Source organism: Osmerus mordax, chromosome 6, assembly GCF_038355195.1.
Source record: "Osmerus mordax isolate fOsmMor3 chromosome 6, fOsmMor3.pri, whole genome shotgun sequence".
NCBI lineage: Eukaryota > Metazoa > Chordata > Actinopteri > Osmeriformes > Osmeridae > Osmerus > Osmerus mordax.
The window spans coordinates 4,085,148-4,104,385 of NC_090055.1; the positions used below are offsets into that span (position 1 = coordinate 4,085,148).

The window sequence follows — 19,238 nt, forward strand, 5'->3', positions numbered from 1 at the left end:
TGGTGTACAGGTTCACACCCAATTTTAGCATTAGGATTTATTCTGCAACATACAACTGTCGAACTTATGCACGAGCTCCTTACCTGCCTGGCTGAGCCATGTGTCGATTTGTGGACGGCTTTGTAATAATTACAGCTACACATCGTTAGGGAACAAATTAACGTATACATTTTAAATATATTTGGTGTAGGCTACACATGATTTCAGTTGCCTATGAAAAAGTGTTTCATCATGTAACTACCGTTTTAACCGCACCCATGATGCTCTGGATCACCTCTCTTTTTCCGGTGATCATCCAACCCAAACCGCTCAAACACATAACTATTGGGAGAGAGTCAGGTGGCTGAGCGGTTAGAGGATCGGGCTATTAATCAGAAGGTTGCCGGTTCGATTCCCAGCCGTGCGAAATGACGTTGTGTCCTTGGGCAAGACACTTCACCCTACTTGCCTCGGGGGAATGTCCCTGTACTTACTGTAAGTCGCTCTGGATAAGAGCGTCTGCTAAATGACTAAATGTAAATGTATTGGTGTGGTCTCCGATGCCAGGCTATATTGGGTGAGATAACGATGGGAGACTATAATGTGACACGAGGCCAGCTACGCCATAGTGTGACAGTTGAATAGAAAAAATACACACTAAATAAATGTTTAGCGTTATTCAGTCAGTAACTGTATGGGGAACCAATGACCAAGATTATGTACGTAATTGATAATCATAATTTACAAAGGCTGTCACCCACACTAAATCCAGTGATTACGGTTCTAAGAATGATAAAGGAATAGGAAGCAGTTTTTCTTCCCTACAATATGTCCACGCAATCCAGGCATGTCCTTTTAGAGGTTAGATCAAGGAAAAAAAGGACGGCCTGATGTGTGGTAAGATATAAGAGGGGAGTCAGATGGCTGAGCGGTTAGGCAATTCAGAAGGTTGCCGGTTCTATTCCCGGCCGTGACAAATGACGTTGTGTCCCTGGGTAAGGCACTTCACCCTACTTACCTCAGGGGAATGTACTTTCTGTAAATCGCTCTGGATAAGAGCGTCTGCTTAATGTAATTGTATGTATATAAGGTGCTGTGACATGGTCCAGGTGTGTACAGATCATACAGGTGTAACTCATTTTTAATGACAGGACACCACTACAGTTACATAAACATAAACTCTAATCAGGCACAAAGAAGGAGATTCTGTAACTGGAGGTCAAACGCAAATCTCAGATTCAGGGTTCCCTCTGTGCCTAGTCTGACATCTGAGTCCTATAGTCTGCCTGACTTGGTGATCCTGTGTGTGTGTGTGTTTGTGTTGCTCTGTGGGATGAAAGATGGAAAAAAGCAAAAAGCTGTGATTTGCATTTGACCTTGGTGTGCAAAAGTATACTCTTTATTCTTATATATCCAACTTTATTCTGAACCCAACTCCCATCAACCCCCCCTCCCCACCCCCAGTAGCAGTCTGACCAGGGGTCAAAGTTCACCGCCACCAATCCTGTTTCTGTTACATCATCAGACAGCGCCCAGCTCCCCTATAGGAAGAAGGCAACCAAACAAAAAACAGCAGAAAACAGGTTCATTTTTTCTAGTTTTTTCTTGTTAAATAGTAATAAATACATGAGATGCAGTGGTTTATTTTTCCTTTTTTCTGAAGCAGTAGGGTTAAAAAGTTTATTCATTTTTATTTATTTATTTATTCATCTGTCTGTTTTCTTTAGCAGCAATCCGAACATGGTTGAGAGTGGAGATAGCAGCCGAGAGAGTAGTAGTTCACTTGTTGACTTGATGGCAAACAGCACTCACAGAGTGTCGTGAAGGAGGGAAGGGGAGAAAAAAGACAGGAGAGAAAGAGACGGAGGAGAAGTCAGTCAGTCAAGGTGGCATTGGGGATGAGGGAGGGCACGGGAGCATCCCTTCAGAATAGTGTTCTACTCCCTTCTGTCCTCTCCCCTCCTCCCTCCTTCCCTCCAACAGAACACTGGGGGGAGCAGAGAGCAACAGAGCCAGACGGATAGAGTAAAAGAGAGAAAGGGGGAAGGGGAGGGTGACATTTGGCTTAGCATATCCAGACTTCATCCAACCCAAAAGTCCTGTTACGTTTCCGTGGGTTACTGTTCAAAAACGAAAAGAGAGTAAGAAAAGAGAAAGAGCGAAAAAGAGGAAGAGGAGAGTGAAAGAGTCTGGTGAGATGGTGAAGTAGAAGGCAGACTATTTAAACAAACAACAGGGAAGCATTTTGGTTTTCCTTCTGGCAAACATGTTGAGTTGTTCTCCTTTCGTGGGTGTTGAGTGTGTGTCCCCCTCTGCTCCACAGCCTCGGCCCTCAGGGTCTCTGTGTTCCCCGGCTCCGGGCCTCAGCTGAGCTGAGCTCTAGGATCCATCTCAGAGTTTCAGATATAGAAGCCAGTGTGTCAAGCCAGAGAAGGTTGGAAACATAAAAAATAAAAATAAACAATGTAACAAAAGTATGTCTGTGTGTTGGTGTGTGTGTGCGCGTGCGTTGGGGAGTGAGATCTACGGAAACTAAAAATCAAACGAAGAAACTTCAGTTTGTTTACTTGTTGTTGCGTGTCTTCTCTGTCTCTCAGCAAATAAAAAAACAAACCAGAATAAATAAAATTAAAAGAAAAAAAAATGAATAAATAATTCCAGAACAAAAATAACCCACTCCTCAATTTAGCTCTCTTCTCATCTCCAACTTACCTCCTCATGTAGTGATTTTTAATAAATTAAAATTTTACAATTAAACCTAGACTTTAGGAAATCAAAACAAACAAAATTCAAAAAGAAAAAATATTTTAGAAAATAGCGTAAGGGTTTTTTTCTTTGCATTCATCGTTCCTTTTCCCAGCCCCACATCTACCTTCAACATCTCCAAACATCAATCCACAACAACACTAATCTCGCTGCAAACCTCTGCTCAAATCACATGAAATCAAATAATAGAATAATAACAATAATAATAATAACAAACTTGTCTGAAACTTTCGATTCCAACTACACTCACCCTGTTCCTTTCCTTCGACAAAAAAAAAAAAAAAAAAAAAAAACAAAGTGGAAAAAAAAGGGTTAAAAATGGTGTCAGATCAGATCCATCCCACACCTTCCTCCCTCGACCTTCTCCCATGCAAAACAGAACTAACCCTCGGATATCTCACAAGTTTGTCTCTGTAACTCTGTGGGTGTGTGTGTGTGGCTGTGTTTTTTAAACTCGAATATGTGTGACGTGTATGCGACGTGTATGCGTGTTTGTAATCGTTATGTTGTTGTCGTTAAAATCGTATGGCTTTTGGAATTTGTTCAACATTTATCAAGAGTTGGCAGGGTTCTGCCCGCTGCCCCCCCCACTGCCACACACGCCCATCATGGCCGACTCGTCAGAGTCTGGCCGGCCCCCTCCCCCTCCCCCTCCCCGCGCCGTTGGGGGGTTGTTATTGTTGTTGCCGGGGTAACAGGGGGGGATGTAGCCCAGGCTGGAGGCAGCCATGCTGTCCTGAGAGGCGGTGGGGGGGGCTGTGGCCGGGCCGGCCTGGGGGGCCAGGACCGTCCTAGTCCGAAAGGCAGACAGGCCCAGGTACTGGCTGGAGTCCAGCAGGGAAGACGGGCCCAGGTGGTGGTGATGCACACTAAGCTCTACGCTGTCCTGCGTCTGGGGGGAGGAGCCCGGTGCCTGCGATGCCCCGCCGACCTGCGCCACACCCTGCTGCTGCCGTAGGCCCCGCCCGTTGCCGTGGTGACCGCCGCCGTAGATGGGGTGCGGGTGGTGCGGTTCATTCATGCCCCCGCCCCCTCCTCCTCCTCCCCCGCCCAGGAAGTGGCGCTGGTGCTGCGTGGCGGCGGGCTTGTGGAGCAGCAGCTGGGGGTAGGGGGGGTCGCCTCCTCCCAGACCTCCACCCTCCCCTACTCCACCTGGCCACAGACGCAGCTGCTGCTGAGACGGAGCCTGGAGGATAGGAGGAGGATAGGAGGAGGGGGGAGGATAGGAGGAGGATAGGAGGAGGGGGGAGGAGGGGGAAGGATAGGAGGGGGGAGGATAGGAGGAGGGGGGAGGATAAGGTAGGATATGGGGAGGGGATAGGAGGAGGGGGGAGGATAGGAGGAGGGGTATGAAAGGGGCGGGGGATAGGAGGAGGAGGGGGGGGTGGAAGGGGGAGGGAGGAAGGGGGAGGATAGGAGGGGGGGAGGGGGGGGGAGATAGGAGGAAGGGGGAGGAAGAACCATGGTTAGGAAAACTTAGATGCTCTGCAGGATGGTTTTGTCAGTTCCTTTAAGGGGACTTTGGAGTGTAATTAATACCGGTGAGGACGCCCCTAGTCTCACCTGTGGACTCTGCATCTCGTAATCGGAGTGAGTAACGGCACTGTTGTAGTACCGGTTACTGTACCGGTAGTTCCGGTTGTCATTGGAAGAACCGCTGGATCCACCTGGAAACAAAAAATTACAAACAAAATTATAAATAAATGAAAGAAACCTGGTTGGTACATCTCTTTACTACTGAGTGTTGTTTGGGTTCTGTTTTGTAAGGAAAATGAGTCCATAAACCTTACAAAAAGTGCAGCTGCAAGTACTAATGCAAACGAGACAAAAAACAAATGTCTTGGTAATCACCTCCAGGGTATGTAAAGTGTGCGTATATATTGGTGTGTAATTTCTGTATTTTCCTTTGCAAAGGAGTGTCAGTGAAGGATTTCAAATCAGAGGAATGATGAGCAGCTAAAGACCCTGTTGCTGAACACTGCCGTAGCTATAGTGACTGTCAGCTGTTGCCATGGTGACCAAGAGTTGTAGCAAAGACGGTGATGCTGATGCTGCTGAGCCGTTGCCGTGGTGACGTCAAGGCTGTAGGAGCCTGTTTCTATGGTCTGTATTGGTGTGTGATTGAGTGTGTGTATGTATGTCTGCATGCAAATACACTTATACATCTCCCTTCCACATTATATAAATATATATATATGTATGTATGTGTATGTGTGTGTGTGTGTGTGTATGTGTGTGTACCAGAGCTGGAGACAGAAGAGGTGGTGGAGGTGGAGTGGGAGTGGTCCATGGCAGGGCTGGTGGAGGTGGAGCTGCTGGTGTTGGTGCCTTCGTCCGTGGTCTTCTTGAAGAAGTTGTGCTGCAGGGCGTAGAAGGGCGTGATGCGCGTCTTGGGGTCGTAGTCCAACATGCGCAGGATCAGGTCCTTGAACTTCAGGTAGTCACAGGGGGCGTGGCCTGGCTCACCCGCCCTCCGCCCCCCTGGACCGCCTGTCTCCACCCCCAGGATCTCATGGAGACGCCGTGTGGCCGGAGGCTTGTACTCCTGCAAGGGTGGAGAGGATGCGAGGAAAGAGGAACAGAAGAAAAAACAAATTTGGTTGAGTTTTCTCCTCGTTTTGGTCCAATCCACATGCAAATTGTATAATGACGAAATGGTTGATGGTAGGTTCAGCTGTATGTATAGTCTTGAGGATGGATGGATTGTATCATTACTAATTACATCAGATCATTCAGATTTGGTGAAGACAATAGGGAGGAAAGGAGGGACTGGGCTGAGAGGAGAGAGGGAGTGAGTTTTAAACCATGGTGGCAAAGCCATACTTGGACGAAGTGACTTGATCCTACCTTCCCTCTAATCCTGGGAAGTTATCTTCCCTCATTGCATTTTCACCCATCCCCCATCCCTCCATTTTAATTAACACTCTTTTAGTCACCTTTATCTCACTCCGCCCCCTCGTCTCTCCATGTCGTGGGGGGGGGGGGCTAGGCCGGATGACAGATGAGTGTAGGAAGTGACAATGAGGAGGGGATGAGGAGTGGGGGAGTCAGGTGTGGTAAAAGAAGTGTACTCACGTAGGGCAAGGGTAAGGGGCAATGGGTACGAGGTAAGTGCAAAAGCCCGTGTTGCGGTGAGATCGAGCACGAGTATGGGGCGGGTGAGTATGGGTGAGTATGGCGGGTGAGTATGGGTGAGTATGGCGGGTGAGTCGGGTGTAGTAAGAGAAGTGTACTCACTGCAGGCGAGGGATAAAGTACCTTCTTAATGTCCTTGTTCTTCTTGACAGTCCACAGGCCATCTGAGAGCTTGTCAAAGTACTTCCTGGCCTTGGGGGCCTGGTCCAGCATGTGGCTCGGAGGAACCCCCAGAACCTCCACGATCTTGTTCATCTGGTCCACCTGAGGAGGGGGGGGGAGCGGGTTAGCCATGCGTGTCTCAGGGTGTGTCCGAGTTTGTATTTGATGGACCCCATTATGTAGATGGAGGGCACAATGGCATTTCGCACGGCCGGGAATCGAACCGGCAACCTTCTGATTACTAGCCCGACTCCCTAACTGCTCAGCCACCTGACTCCCTATATGTGTGTGTATGACTATGTCTGTGTGTACCTCATTGGAGCCACTGAAGAGAGGTTCCCCAGTATGCATCTCCACCAGGATGCAGCCCAGGGACCACATGTCGATGGCCAGGTCGTAGGGCATCCCAAGCAGCACCTCCGGGGAACGGTAGAACCTGCTCTGGATGTACTGGTAGATCTGAGGGGAGAAGTGGGTTGAGCAGGGAGGAGTGGGTGAAATATGAAGGGCAGATTAGTGACAGGACGATCAAAGAGTGGAGAGGGGAAAATAGGGAGAAGGAGATTGGTTTCTTGTTAGCTGGCTACAGCAAGGCAAAGTCATCTGAACCACGGGTGCAGTTCCACCACACTGCCTCACGGGGGCAGTGGAGCTCAGCTGTGCGACTGAGTCAGGGTGCAGCAGAGCTCTGTGGCTGCATGCAACCCAGGGTGTGTACCGCAAGATACAGTGTTCAGCATCTAGCTGGTACAGTAGACAATCCATAATCTAACTGTTCGTATTCCTTCCGACTGCAAAGCATGCCGGCCGCCCTGGGAGACAAACCCGGCACGTCTCGTTCCCTCGTCTCTACCCGGAGCATACACTTGTGCACAGGCATCCGATACACGGACGTGGATTACTCTGTTCGCTCCTTCCTTCCCTTTGACATTCATCAGGAGAACAAGAGCTTTCAGGGTATATTCACCATATATATTCCGAACATTTCTTAAGCAACGTTTAGTTAACATTTAAACCTGTATGTGCATGCTTGTACTCGTCCTGTCAAAACACACCCAGTGCTTGTGCATTTCAGTGTGTGTTTGTGCGTGTGTCACCCCTTACCCTCTGTCCCAGCTGACAAGAGCTGCCAAAGTCGACGATCTTGATGGCGCTGCGTTTGGGGTTGCAGAGCAGGATGTTCTCGGGCTTCAGGTCACAGTGGATGATGCTGAGCTCGGGCGTGGCCAGGAACAGCAGCGCCGTGCACAGCTGCTGGGCGAACTTCCTGGTCAGGTTGAGAGACACGCCCCGGAAGTTGGTGTTCCTCAGGAGGTCGTAAAGGTTGTAGGACAGGAGCTCAAACACCAGGCACAGGTGGTTACGGAACATGAAGTGCCTCTTCAGGTGAACTGGAAATGGAAGAAAGGTTGGGGGGGAGGAAAAGGAGGGGTGAAAGATGGGGACAAAGACAGGCAGAGAAAAGGCGCAGGGTAAGTCATTTGGTTTGGGTGATTCTGCACAGGGTTAGGAAAATAACCGTTTGTTTGTTTCCTTCGCAGCAGGTGCAGTTCAATGAAAGCAGTGCTGTCAAGTGACTCTGTGTCTGAGTGTGTGTGTGGAGGGCTGATGCTATATGAGGGCGGTGATAGGAGAGCTATATGAGAACTGGGGCGCTGGCCTATATTAGCAGTTAAATATGGAGCAGAGCCACGTCAAACTCACCCAGTAGGATCTAGCTCACATCAGACACACCAACCAACACTGGTGCTGTTGCTACACTCTCTGCCATGGGGCTGTGTAAAACCTTAGGCTTCTCACACAGGACTGGGTAAATGGGGGTATTTATGGAGGTGCATGTGCAACGTGTGTGTGTCTGTGGGAGTCAGGTGGCTGAGCGGTGAGGGAATCGGGCTAGTAATCCGAAGGTTGCCAGTTCGATTCCCGGTCATGCCAACTGACGTTGTGTTCTTGGGCAAGGCACTTCACCCTACTTGCCTCGGGGGAATGTCCCTGTACTTACTGTAAGTCGCTCTGGATAAGAGCGTCTGCTAAATGACTAAATGTAAATGTCTGTATGTATGTGTACACGCATGTGGGGACAATGTGGCCTGTTTTTGTCATCAGCACGTTACCAGACATGGACACACGTTGAGCCTTGACTATACTTTGTTCTCCGTATGCTATATAATTGAAAAGATACATGTATTGTGCAAACACTGTCCTTATATATGACCATGCCTTTAATAAAACAGAAATACAAAAATCTCTTGGAATCGATATAAGTAATTGACATCTTCAAATCAATCTATTTCTATCCCAGTTAGCAGTGTGAATGTACGTGTGGTACCCATCTATATAGTACTTCATGTCTGTGTACCAACCTATATAGTACTTCATCTCTGTGTCGTGCTTGTTCATGAGCTCCAGTAGTCGTAGTTCGATCTGCGCCTGGTTGAGGAAGGCCTTCTTGTTCTTGATGATCTTGATGGCCACCCACTCCTGTTCATGGTGGTCGTACGCCTTGACCACCTACACGCACGTCAGAGGGAGGGGCAAAGGTCACGACAACTCCTTTGTTTTCCTCCCTTGAATCTCGCCTTCCTCCCCCCTTTCCTCCCCTTGAAGTACCATCCTCCCTTTGCCCTCGCCTTCCAACTCTTCTCCCTCCATCTATCGTTTCCCCTCCCACCTGTGTTCCTCCTCTCCTCCTCCCCCCCCCCCCACATCCTCCGTTAACCCTCCTCTGCCCCAACTCTTCCTCTTCTCTCCTCCTCCCCCACTCCCTCACCTGTCCGAAGGAGCCCTTGCCGATGAGCGAGTCGATCTCGTAGCGGTCCAGCCACTTCTCCCCGTTCTTGACGATGTAGTCGTAGTTGTCGTCATCGTAGCCGTCGTTGTACACCTTCCTCTCCTTCTTGGTGCTCGAGTCCTCCGGGGGAACCTGCTGGGCGCGACGCTTCTTCTTCGTGTAGTACACCTGGAGACGGAAGGACAAAGGAGGGGGAGGAGTCAGCGGCGGGGCATTCGATGGTCGAAACGGATTTGTTGTGACACGCCTTGGCCTGTCCGGAGACACGGTGGTGATATCGCCAGTTGTGACGTTTATGCACGTTTCAGTGTATGTGGGCGCGGGCAAACTGTGTGTGTGTTTGTAGCAGACGGTGCCACTCACCTCATTGATGTGCTTGTAAGTCTTGATGAGGTCGACAGAGAGCTTCCTCAGTGGAGCGCTAGCCGGGTCTCGAAAACTAGGGGGGATCCTCCTCTGCAGTATGGTCATATCAGACAGCACCTGAACACACACACACGTGGAGAGAGGGATACAGGAAGATAGAAGAACCAACAGACACAAGAGAAGGAACAGAAAAACAGGTATAGAAAAGGTTAAAGAGTGTGGCTGTCCGATAAATAAAAAAAACTGTACTAAGGGCCTTGATCTATTTAATAATTTACATAATCAAGTTCCTGGTTGTGTGTGTGTGAGTGCAAGTGTGTGTGAGTGCGTGTGAGTGCGTGTGTGAGAGCGTGTGTGAGTGCGTGTGTGTGAGTGCGTGTGTGAGTGCATGAGTGTGAGAGTGTGTGAGTGTGTGTCTGACAATGTGTGTGTGTGTTACCTGCTGCTGCTCGGCCATGGAGTGGATGTTGCTGAAGGAGGGGTGTGAGTGCTGGCTCGACATGGTTGGCTCAGCGGGGGAGAAGCCCAGGGCAGCAGGCTGGCAGAGGGAGGAGGAGGGGGGCTTGCATCCTGAGCTGCTTCCACCTGCAGGACAAAGAAAGGAGGGGGGGGGGGGGGTTAGGAGAAAAGGCCATGTCACCATAGCGTCACACATACCAACACACTGGCACAGAAGTGAGCACCAGGCCTTAACTGTTGGGGAATCGGACAAGCCCACCACACACACACACACACACATCCAGGAACAGACGCACGCAAAGGAGGAGAGTGTGTGTGTGAGACGCTATAGCTTTAGGTGGGGAAAGTGTCAACTGAAGCGCTTCCTGTGGCACCGTCAACACCAAGGTCAACATGACCAACGGGGTCTTTCTGTTTGTGTGAGTGAGTGAGAGAAAGAGTGCAAGAGACAGACAGCAAGTTTGGGGGGGGGGGGGGGGGGGGGGGGGGGGTGCTGTGTTCAGAGGTACGTTTTCCTGTGTGTCCCAGCAGCACTACAGCAGAGGCAGGAGTGAGACTCTGTGCCCTCCTAGGCTGACAGTTAAATTACAGTATGCCACTCTCCAGGTCGCAACCAACAAGAGAACGAGCTTTACAAAAACCAATGAATCATAAAGTATGTTTTATCCGATAGGTTTTAAGCGGACATCTGAGAGACTGGGCTGGCGTCTGCCTCGCTGTGGTTGGTCCCCAGTCTCAGCCGTCACGAGCACAGCCCAGAGAGGGACAGAGCTGCAGGGCTGAGAAACAGGGAGCAGGTCTCTGCATGGTGCCCATTTGTTATCATGCTACAATGGACTACACATGACTCTAGAAGCTTAGGGTTAACTCCTCTCCCACCCTACCTGCCCTGCCACTACGCTTCAAGTTCCAACAAACATACTAATAATGATAAGACTTTGGGTCAATCATACTGTCTTCCCTCCTGGGTTCTGGTTCCCCTTGACATCACTGAAAAGTGTCTGTTTTCATACAGCTCATTGTATAGCTCTGTATCCAAGCAAATCTTCCAACCAAACCTCAAGCTGGGAAAAAAAAAGTGTGTTGGTGATATGTTTTACATACATTTCCCAAAATATATGGAGCATTTCTCTCATATCTGTGCAAACCAAAACAACCCATTTCTGTGAAGTATCCATGGTGACGTGGTGGTTGCAATGAAATTGGTTTCGTTTTGAAGTTATTCAGAAGTTGTGGAGACGTTATTAGGAACATTCTACAGACCTCTAGCATAACTGAGTCTGTTGTTGTGAGGCAGCCTGTTCTGCCCTGGCCTCTCTAGCAGAGAGATGACGCAGTCAGCCAGCCTATCCGCCTCTCCGCTCGCCTGGCAGAAATGTCACACTGTGCCTTTAAATGCTGAGCAGAACACATCCAGCACTTCCTGAGTGTGACACCCCCCTTCCTGCTCTCCCATTGGCCCCCTCCCTCCCTGGCTTCTGATTGGCCGCTGGTATCCAAGGGCTGGGCGGTGAGGTCTCTATAAATAAACCTGGGAGCGAGTGCTGTATCAGCAAGCCTTCCCACAATGCTGCTCTCTCTCTCCTCTCCCTCCCTCCCTCCCTCCCTCCTCTGTTACCTCTCCCCTTTCGCTCTTTCAATCTCTGTTTCTCCCCTTCTCCCCCTTTCATCCTATCACTCCCTTCACCCTCTTTTTTTTCTTTTTACATTTCCCACCACTTTCCTCCTTTCTTACTCTTTTTCAATCCCCCCCATCTCCGACAGTTACCAGTCTCTCCCATCACTTTATCTCCTATGTTCCCCGTCACTATCTTCCCCTAAATTCTATCCCTCTCTTCCCATCTCTCACTCTTCTCCACCCATGTGTTCACCCTCTGCTGCTCTCTGCCCCCCCCCCCCCCTCCCTTCCCCTCCCCTCTCCTAGTACAGGCTGTAGCAGGGCAGGTTGAGTTTATTAATAAACCCAGGAGGTGAGGTGAGGAAGGACAGTCAGGTGCATGGACACTTTTCAGTGTGTCTTTGGAACTACCCATCTCTCTTGCTTTGATCGAATCCAACACGATTTACAGTGCATTTCTAGTCAATAACCAGACAAACGGTCAGACCAGAGGGCTTCCACATATCCTCGTCAACATCTGCACCAGCAGACAACTGGGAACCACCAGGTACCCGCTATGCAGACCACCACCACCCCTTGCTACAGCTGACCAAATACAGCTGCCAGCTGCCAATCAGGGTATCGCCATGGCAACAGACCAGCCCTACTCCCTGTCTCTAAGAAACAAGAATGGAGGGAGGGAACGATGGAGAGAAGGGAGGGGGGAGGGTGTAATGCCAACAGCTGAACCCCCCCCCCCCCCCTTCCCCCTCCACTGGTGTGGACCCCTCTCTCATTCCCTGTTAGGGTAATGGGAGCAGCCCTGCCACTGAGACAAAGTTGGACACACGGATTGGACAGAGGGAGAGAGAGAGGGAGGCCTTGAGAGAGAATGTGAAAGAGAGGGAGCGAGATGAAGAGAAGAAGACACTGAGTTATAGAAACAGGAGGTATGTTGAGAGGAATAAAGACTGGGTAGAAGGGAGGGGATGAGAGAGAGAAATTGATGGGGGTGTTCCCACTAAAACACAGCAACCTGGCACGCCTTCAACTGTTTGATGTGTCGAGCCCGCCAATGTTGGAGGTGGATAGTAATAGTCAAGACCTACTTTTGTGGCTGATTCAACCTAAACAATTGGCCTGAGCTGCCAGTCATATTCTGAAGAACATTTTCCAACTAGGTTAAAGGTCTTAAAGCATTCAACTCGTTCCCTATGGTTCTAATCATCGATTGCAATTAGTCCTCTTTAAGTACAAGCTAGCAGTCCTGGTTCCCTCCGCTAGGAAGCAATTCTGGGTTAAAGGAATTGGCTGTAATAACATGTTTGCTAGTCATTCACATAAATGTGTAAATTAACTACCGTTTGGACATGTTTGTATTATAATGACTATGGAGTGTACATCTGGGCCATTTGTGGTCAGGTGAAGCTGGGCCACTAAATTGAGTATTTTGGGGTGTCTGGGTTTTGACCTGTGACATGACATTCCACAACACCTAAAACCCTTTCATCCAGACTGGTACACAGTATGTATGTGTACCAGTCGGTTTCACCCAGCCCCGTGTTCCCCCACACAACCTTAGAAGCAGGAAGGGCAAGCAGCCTTCCTATTGAGTCAGACAGATAGATCCACCAGCCAGTCTGTATGGTAGTTTGACCACATGACTCTCAGGCTCCACAATAGATTCCAAACCAGCAAAATAGTCCACAGCATAGCCTACAGTACAGCCAACAGTGATTCAACGTAGCCATGCCTCTGCCGCTTAAGAATACATGTGTTGCCTATCACATTGAAAGGTCTGTGCCAAACAAGCTTCAGATAGGTCAAGGGTCACCGTCTAACCTACCACATGGTGGGGATCCACATGGGCAGTGTTCGGCCAGGAGGTTGGTGGATCAAATCAGTCAGGGTATGCATGTGTGCCCCAACTACCCTCCAATGCCCCTGGTGACCCTCCTACCCCCATGGCTGAGTCAGACCAGCTCTATTAATAGAGCCCTGAGTGGATCGGGTCCAATCGGACAGATGCACTGAAAACCGTCTCGAAACCATCATAAACACTCACCACCCACATAGAAGGCACCGAAGTCAACTGTCATACTGTCTGCAGCCTACCTGCCTGTCTGCCATGGCCTTAAGTATCTACTAGAGACCTACGACCTTCCTTCAATGTTGTCCTCTACCCTGGAGTGACAGGTAGCCAGTCAGATGTGACCTGACAGAAAGCAACAGGTGGGAGTGAGCTGTTCTCCACTCACCTCTAATTACACCGTGCCTAACTTTCCTCACCAGCTCGAGAGACAACAGAGGGCAATGAGAAAGAGTAAGTAAGGGAGTGAATGACTGACTGAATGGAGGGAACGACTGCTAAATGTTTAATGGGCTTTCCGTGACGGAAGTGGCTGTGTCAGCGTGGGTACCGTGAGCCCTGCTCAGTAGGGGGTATTTGTCTGCCAGGGTGTGTGTGTGTGTGTGTGTGTGAGGGAGGCTGTGTGTACTGCTGAGTGTGACTGCAAGGGTCAGTGCGTGAGAGATTGTGTGTTTTGCATGTGCGTGCGTGTGTGTTGGCCAAAGCTGGACTGCTGCTTGGTCACGCAGGTATAGAGAGCCTGGCCTCTTCTGCTGAAGCACAATAACATGTTTACCTCTGGACCTGGTCTGCGTCATCACAGAAGAGGAGGGTGGCAGGGGAGGGTTGGAGCACACACCCCTCTAGTCCAACCTCAACCCTACTCTCCATAGTCTCCTACTCCCTAATCTTGCCCTGACCATCCATCACACAACCACTGATTCACCCATCCTTAACCCTTCGACTCCTGCCCCTAAAACCTGATTCGTAATGACTGAGGGGGCTGAAGGACAGACGCAGTGACACAGACACTTTCAGCGTCTGAGCCTCCCTCCCTGATCCCTTCAGAACAGGGGAGGTGACATCCATACTGTGCCAGCGGACTAGGAGATGGTTCATCTGTTGATGTCACAAAACCTCCACACACACACAGATCTTGGAAAGTGTTTTTTTCTCCCCCCAGATCACTCTAGAACAGAAAACAATCAGATTTGACTAACCGAGGTACCTGATGCACTCCACACTAAAGAAATTGTATGGTTTAGTCAACTTAAAGACTATGCACTGGACACTGCAAATGAGGTGGGAGTGTAGGGAGGAGAGAAGAGTAGAGGGGGAGCAAAGGTCAACAAGTGCTTATGTGACTGATATGACTTGTCTTAGTCCAAACTCCATAGAAAGATCTGATTGCTAAAGCTCCTGAACATGCTCTTCTGCTCTGCTTTGTACATAAACAGTGATACAGGACAGGAATAGGCAGCAGAGAAAGAACTGGTTAGATACTCAGATATAAATAACTGATAATAAGTTAATGGACAAATAGCCCCTACTCTTCAGCTCCCTGGCTGAGGCAAGGAGCCAGCCTGGCCTTGGCCAACTATTGGCTGTCTTTCTAGCCGTTACAAGGAGGTGACATTTTGGTATGCCCTATTAAAATATAATTATACGTTGACACCGGTGTACATTGTGTGTGTGTGTGTGTGGTAGAGGCAACAGTAACTGTCAAAAGGAATGTCTTTATTCCCACGATTGTTCAAAACAAGAGGTAGGACAATACTGGGAAGGGGCAGTATCGCAGGAGGGAGGGGTTTGTAGGTTGAGAGTGTAGAGGGGTGTGAAAGACCTCGCTCTGTGTTCAGCATCTATAACTAATACCACTAAACGGTGCTTGAAAATGTCTACCGTTTACATCAGCGCCCACCGAACTGTAACCACGGCAGCGGGAGTTTCACTGGGTACAGTGAAAACCACGTCACTTGGCTCTTTGTAAAACTACCTAACTGGCTCAAAATTCCACAAAAGTGTTTTAAACTGTCAGTTTTTCAAGCCGAACCTTGGTCCAGGACTTGTCTCCAGGAGACTAGAAGTGGTAGATGGTCCATCACCGCCATGTTCTTCACTCGCATCTCTAATCCTGCAGCTCTGTGGAAGCATGGTCTTCCCCGCTCCGCAGCCACGCCTCCTCCAACGTCATCACTATAATACTCGCATCTACGAGTATGATGACACGTGCTTCTCCAGTTGAAGCCTCTAACGCTGGGAAGTGTTGGGGCGGGCTTAAGAGTCAACGCCACCGCCGCCGACACAAAACGGTGATTGCTGCAGTCTGGTTAGACTGACCACAAATGGTTCAGACCCATAACAATTTTAAACCTCTAATGTAAACCGACACCAGAAAACACCTCCTAACCCTGTCCCTCACACACTGGACTGAGGAAGATCTTGAGAGAGAGTCCTGAGACACCATCTTCAGACTCTGCCAAAAGACACACAACCCCCCAATTCTTCTATACAGCACCAAACAACCGCCACCATAAGAGTACTCTTTCATTCAACATCCGTTCCTGTTCTTTGGGGATTCTGAACTGCCGTATGGATGAAAGACTGAGGTTATTTGCTAAGGTTAAGTACTTGTAGATATGACAAAGAAGTTCAGAAGTACTCTTTGACAGTTTGTTCACACAACGTAGACAGACCCTCGTCACACAAGATTGTGTCAACTGTGTCTGGACTCATCGACACAGCGTTAATGTGCAAAAGTTGACGATGAGTGCGCACTACATTGGTGGTACTAACTTTTGTTGGGCTTTCGTAGCAGGTGCGGTTGTGTCAGGTAGCGGTTGGGCTCCGGGTTGTTGATCCAGGTTTCAGTCGGCAGGTTAGCCACCATCCTGTTTGATGGCTGTGGCTTCTCCTCCACAGCCGACGTGATCACCATCGGAAATGTCGGGGGGTTTGGACTATGTATCCCAGAAAACAAAGTTAAAGTTCAGGTGTTGGAGTTTCCAAACCTCTTGTGTGGTGGGGGAGTGCACTGAGCCACATCAACCTTCACTGAGTCTGCGGTCCAGCAGAATACATCCAACAACAGAACTTCATGTGTGAACCGGAAAGGCAGTTTTAAAACAGGGTTTCCCACGAAAAAAAATAGAGTTCTTCTCTCTGTCAACAATTCAATCCTGAAGTGGTGGAGTACGAACCAAGGAAATCAAAAGGCACCGTTTCAAACTCCACGTGTTTCCTTTGCTCTCCTTTATTACTATGGTTATCTAAGGCTTAATTGGGTTTCAGGCATCAACGCTTACTCTCAGAAGTGAAAATATATGTACTTAAACTATGTATTTAATATACTTTATAGATATATTTCTATTCAAGATATATGTTTCTCTGTGTGTACATGGGGAAGGAAAATATTTGGTTACTCAAGTTTGCTTCCTAAGTGCGGCAGTTTCATGCATTGTTCCTTGGTGCTTTAGTTTCATTCCATTTCTGTTCCAGTCAAAAAGTAGCTCCAGGGTTGACCACGGTGGGTTGACTCGCAGACCAAGCAGATCTAGCTGGTAAGTGGATGAAGGCGCGGAGAGGAGCTTGGTTAACCCGGCTAGGTAGCTTTTAGTTGTAACTGGGCAGACACCGGATCTCCACTATGTTTTCAGTTCAGAGCAGGAGATCCAGAGATAGACCTGGATGTGGTGGGTGTGGGGGTGAGGGACTCAGTTTCAAACTACCACATTTTACCCCATCACTCTCCCTAAAAATAGCATTGGCTCCTTAGATCCCGTTGAAGTATCCTACAGCCAACTAATCAGTGATCAAATGAGCAGGTTAGGAACAGCCTTCTCATCCGGTCCGTTTTTACAGATTCTATCCTTTTATTATAATCCAGAGACTCCAAAAGATAAAGTTCAGAGAGACACCATCCACAATAGAAGATTTCTGTCTTTGTCTTACCGACAGATTCACCGCTATACCCTTCCCCTTGAACGGAACTGGCCGAGTCCCCAGATGTCAACTGATGACCTTCTGCTCTGGCAGGTCGGGGGGGTGGGCGGAGAGGGGAAGTGAGCTAAAAACAACAGTGACAACAACCTAAAGCTGGTGGTTAAAAAAAAATCGTGAGCGGGAGGAGGAAATTGACACGTGCATCCAAAACAAATCCGACAAAGCAAAGTGCTGATGTGCAAGAGTATTAACAGGCACAAAAAGTTAAAACGTGTTCAGTTTCTTCTTGAAAGATATTCGAAAGTCTCCCGGAGAGCTGAACGTCAGGGCATGCTAATATGACGCTCTGACAAGTGAATCTTCTATTTTGATTCTGTCTACCCAGAGACGCGTCCTCATACGCAGCAACAATTTTGCCTTCTCGTTCCTTCACTTTCTTTCACGGGGGCTATTCCAAATGTGACCAAATTGATCAACAAAACGTTATGTATGATTATATCCAAAAGGTGTGAGCAAAACTTTCATCCGTAGACAAAATCTTAGACTTTAATTTCACGTCGTCTGTCGGGCAACTTCTTGAGAGCAGTTGTAATGTTCTTGTTTTGAACTGTCACTTGATTCCGAAATTGGCTTCCGTTTAGAGAGTGGTCGTCCAAATACGTGATAATAACAACGAGCCTTTAAAACAACAAAATAATATGTGGTTCAAAATTAACAAAACTAAGTAACGAAGTTTTTTACTGACACCTCCCTCTCTCCCAGTTGTGTATGCAGTCCTTTTCCTGCTTCCGTGTGGCTCAACGCTTTTATTCACTCGATCCTGTCGCTTGTACCTCCAAATGAATCCATAAACGATTTCTTTCTTGAAACCTCCGCCTTTTCGTTCGAATAATTGGTTTGTCTTGACCGCAGAGATGGTATCCTTTCTGGGCAATTTAAACTCCTCCAGTTCGCCCCTCTCCCTCAGTACTCCCTGTTGGCTTGCCTCTCTGGCCGGCTCCGGATCCACACCCTGCGATGCGGATTGTTCCAACGGCTCAGCAGGCGCGGGGGGAGGGGGGGTGTTGGCGAACACTCCTACAGCGGCGCGCTTGACGCAGCTCCACGAAATCCACGCACATTAATGTTTAAACGCTCAAAGTAGCGGGATACCTGGGGAGCCACGGAACATCACGGGGAAATGACGCAGAGTTTTATATCCCCTTGTTTATTTGAATTACATTGTGTGAACGTGGAACACTGGGATATCAACAAAAGAATGTATGTCAGCCCGGAGACCTTTCTCATCCCCCCTCTGGATTAGTTGCGCCACCAAGCCGCTCCTCTCCATGTATAGTAACTCGGCAAATATATACTGTAACATATATATATATAGACAGCTGCTACATTGATGTGACAACGCTGGGTAGTAAATACAAAGAAAATAAGATTTTCACCCATATAAACCCTCGTGAATGCCCCCATGTCTTAGAAAAGTGATGCACTGTTGCTTATGTACGCGGGATAAACGTCATCTCATATAATTCAGTATCAAATAACTTCCCGGTGAGACAATTGGCTGGGTGATCCGCTCAAATGCCGAATGATTACCGAAAAAAAATATCGTGTACATTTAAATAAGTTGGCAATGAAACAATAGCCAATTATGCCATTTTAAGCTTGAAATGTCATAGCCTTTATTGAAAAGCTGATCAAGTAATGGCAATGTCTCCTTGATATCAGAAAAGTTTAATTCTTAACACCCACTATTAAAACAGTAATGAAGGCAACCAAGTTGTCTGTCCTTCACCAGTGATGATGTTTGTGCAAGGTTCATTTTGTTCCACCAGTCCTTGAGAATTATTTCAACTTTTCTGTGCTAAAGCGCGCTCACTAGCAAACCCTTCCCTCCTCCACTCCTCTCCCCCTCTCTCCCTGACGCGCCTTCCTTCATCGTGTGCTCCACACTCTCTCTACCCCCATTGTGCGCGTTCGCAAGCTCTGTTGCTATCCAACGCCAGGCAGCTCGAGCGCGATTGGTCAGACCCAAGTCCCTTTCGCTGCTTGAATTGGTCAACCAGGATCAGTGGGCGGAGCCAGAAGAGGAGGTTGCCCTGTCCCACTGGCTCCTCGTCGTCTTCAAACGCATCGCGGAGGCAGAATGACGTGCCCGCGGAAATAGTTTAAAGACCTCAGGTAGGGCAGATAGGGGG

General features: G+C 48.6%; 1 protein-coding gene across 3 annotated transcripts; it reads right to left on the reverse strand.

The window, feature by feature from the left end:
- Positions 1-2,669: 2,669 nt before the first annotated feature.
- On the reverse strand, positions 2,670-18,025 carry dyrk1b (dual-specificity tyrosine-(Y)-phosphorylation regulated kinase 1B). 3 transcript variants are annotated; one of them, XM_067237564.1, is made up of 11 exons: positions 15,901-18,025; positions 9,639-9,784; positions 9,197-9,316; positions 8,813-9,001; positions 8,406-8,553; positions 7,147-7,433; positions 6,355-6,501; positions 6,004-6,144; positions 4,987-5,290; positions 4,309-4,412; positions 2,670-3,931 (listed from the first exon to the last, which is right to left on the reverse strand). In XM_067237564.1, exons 1-11 carry the CDS (start codon positions 16,040-16,042, stop codon positions 3,299-3,301), a joined length of 2,361 nt encoding a protein of 786 aa, XP_067093665.1. In that variant the 5' UTR covers positions 16,043-18,025; the 3' UTR covers positions 2,670-3,298. The 3 variants fall into 3 exon arrangements, with proteins under 3 accessions (XP_067093665.1, XP_067093664.1, XP_067093666.1); XM_067237563.1 differs by having other exon boundaries at positions 5,983-6,144; XM_067237565.1 differs by lacking the exon at positions 15,901-18,025 and adding an exon at positions 15,158-15,890 and having other exon boundaries at positions 5,983-6,144.
- Positions 18,026-19,238: the final 1,213 nt, after the last annotated feature.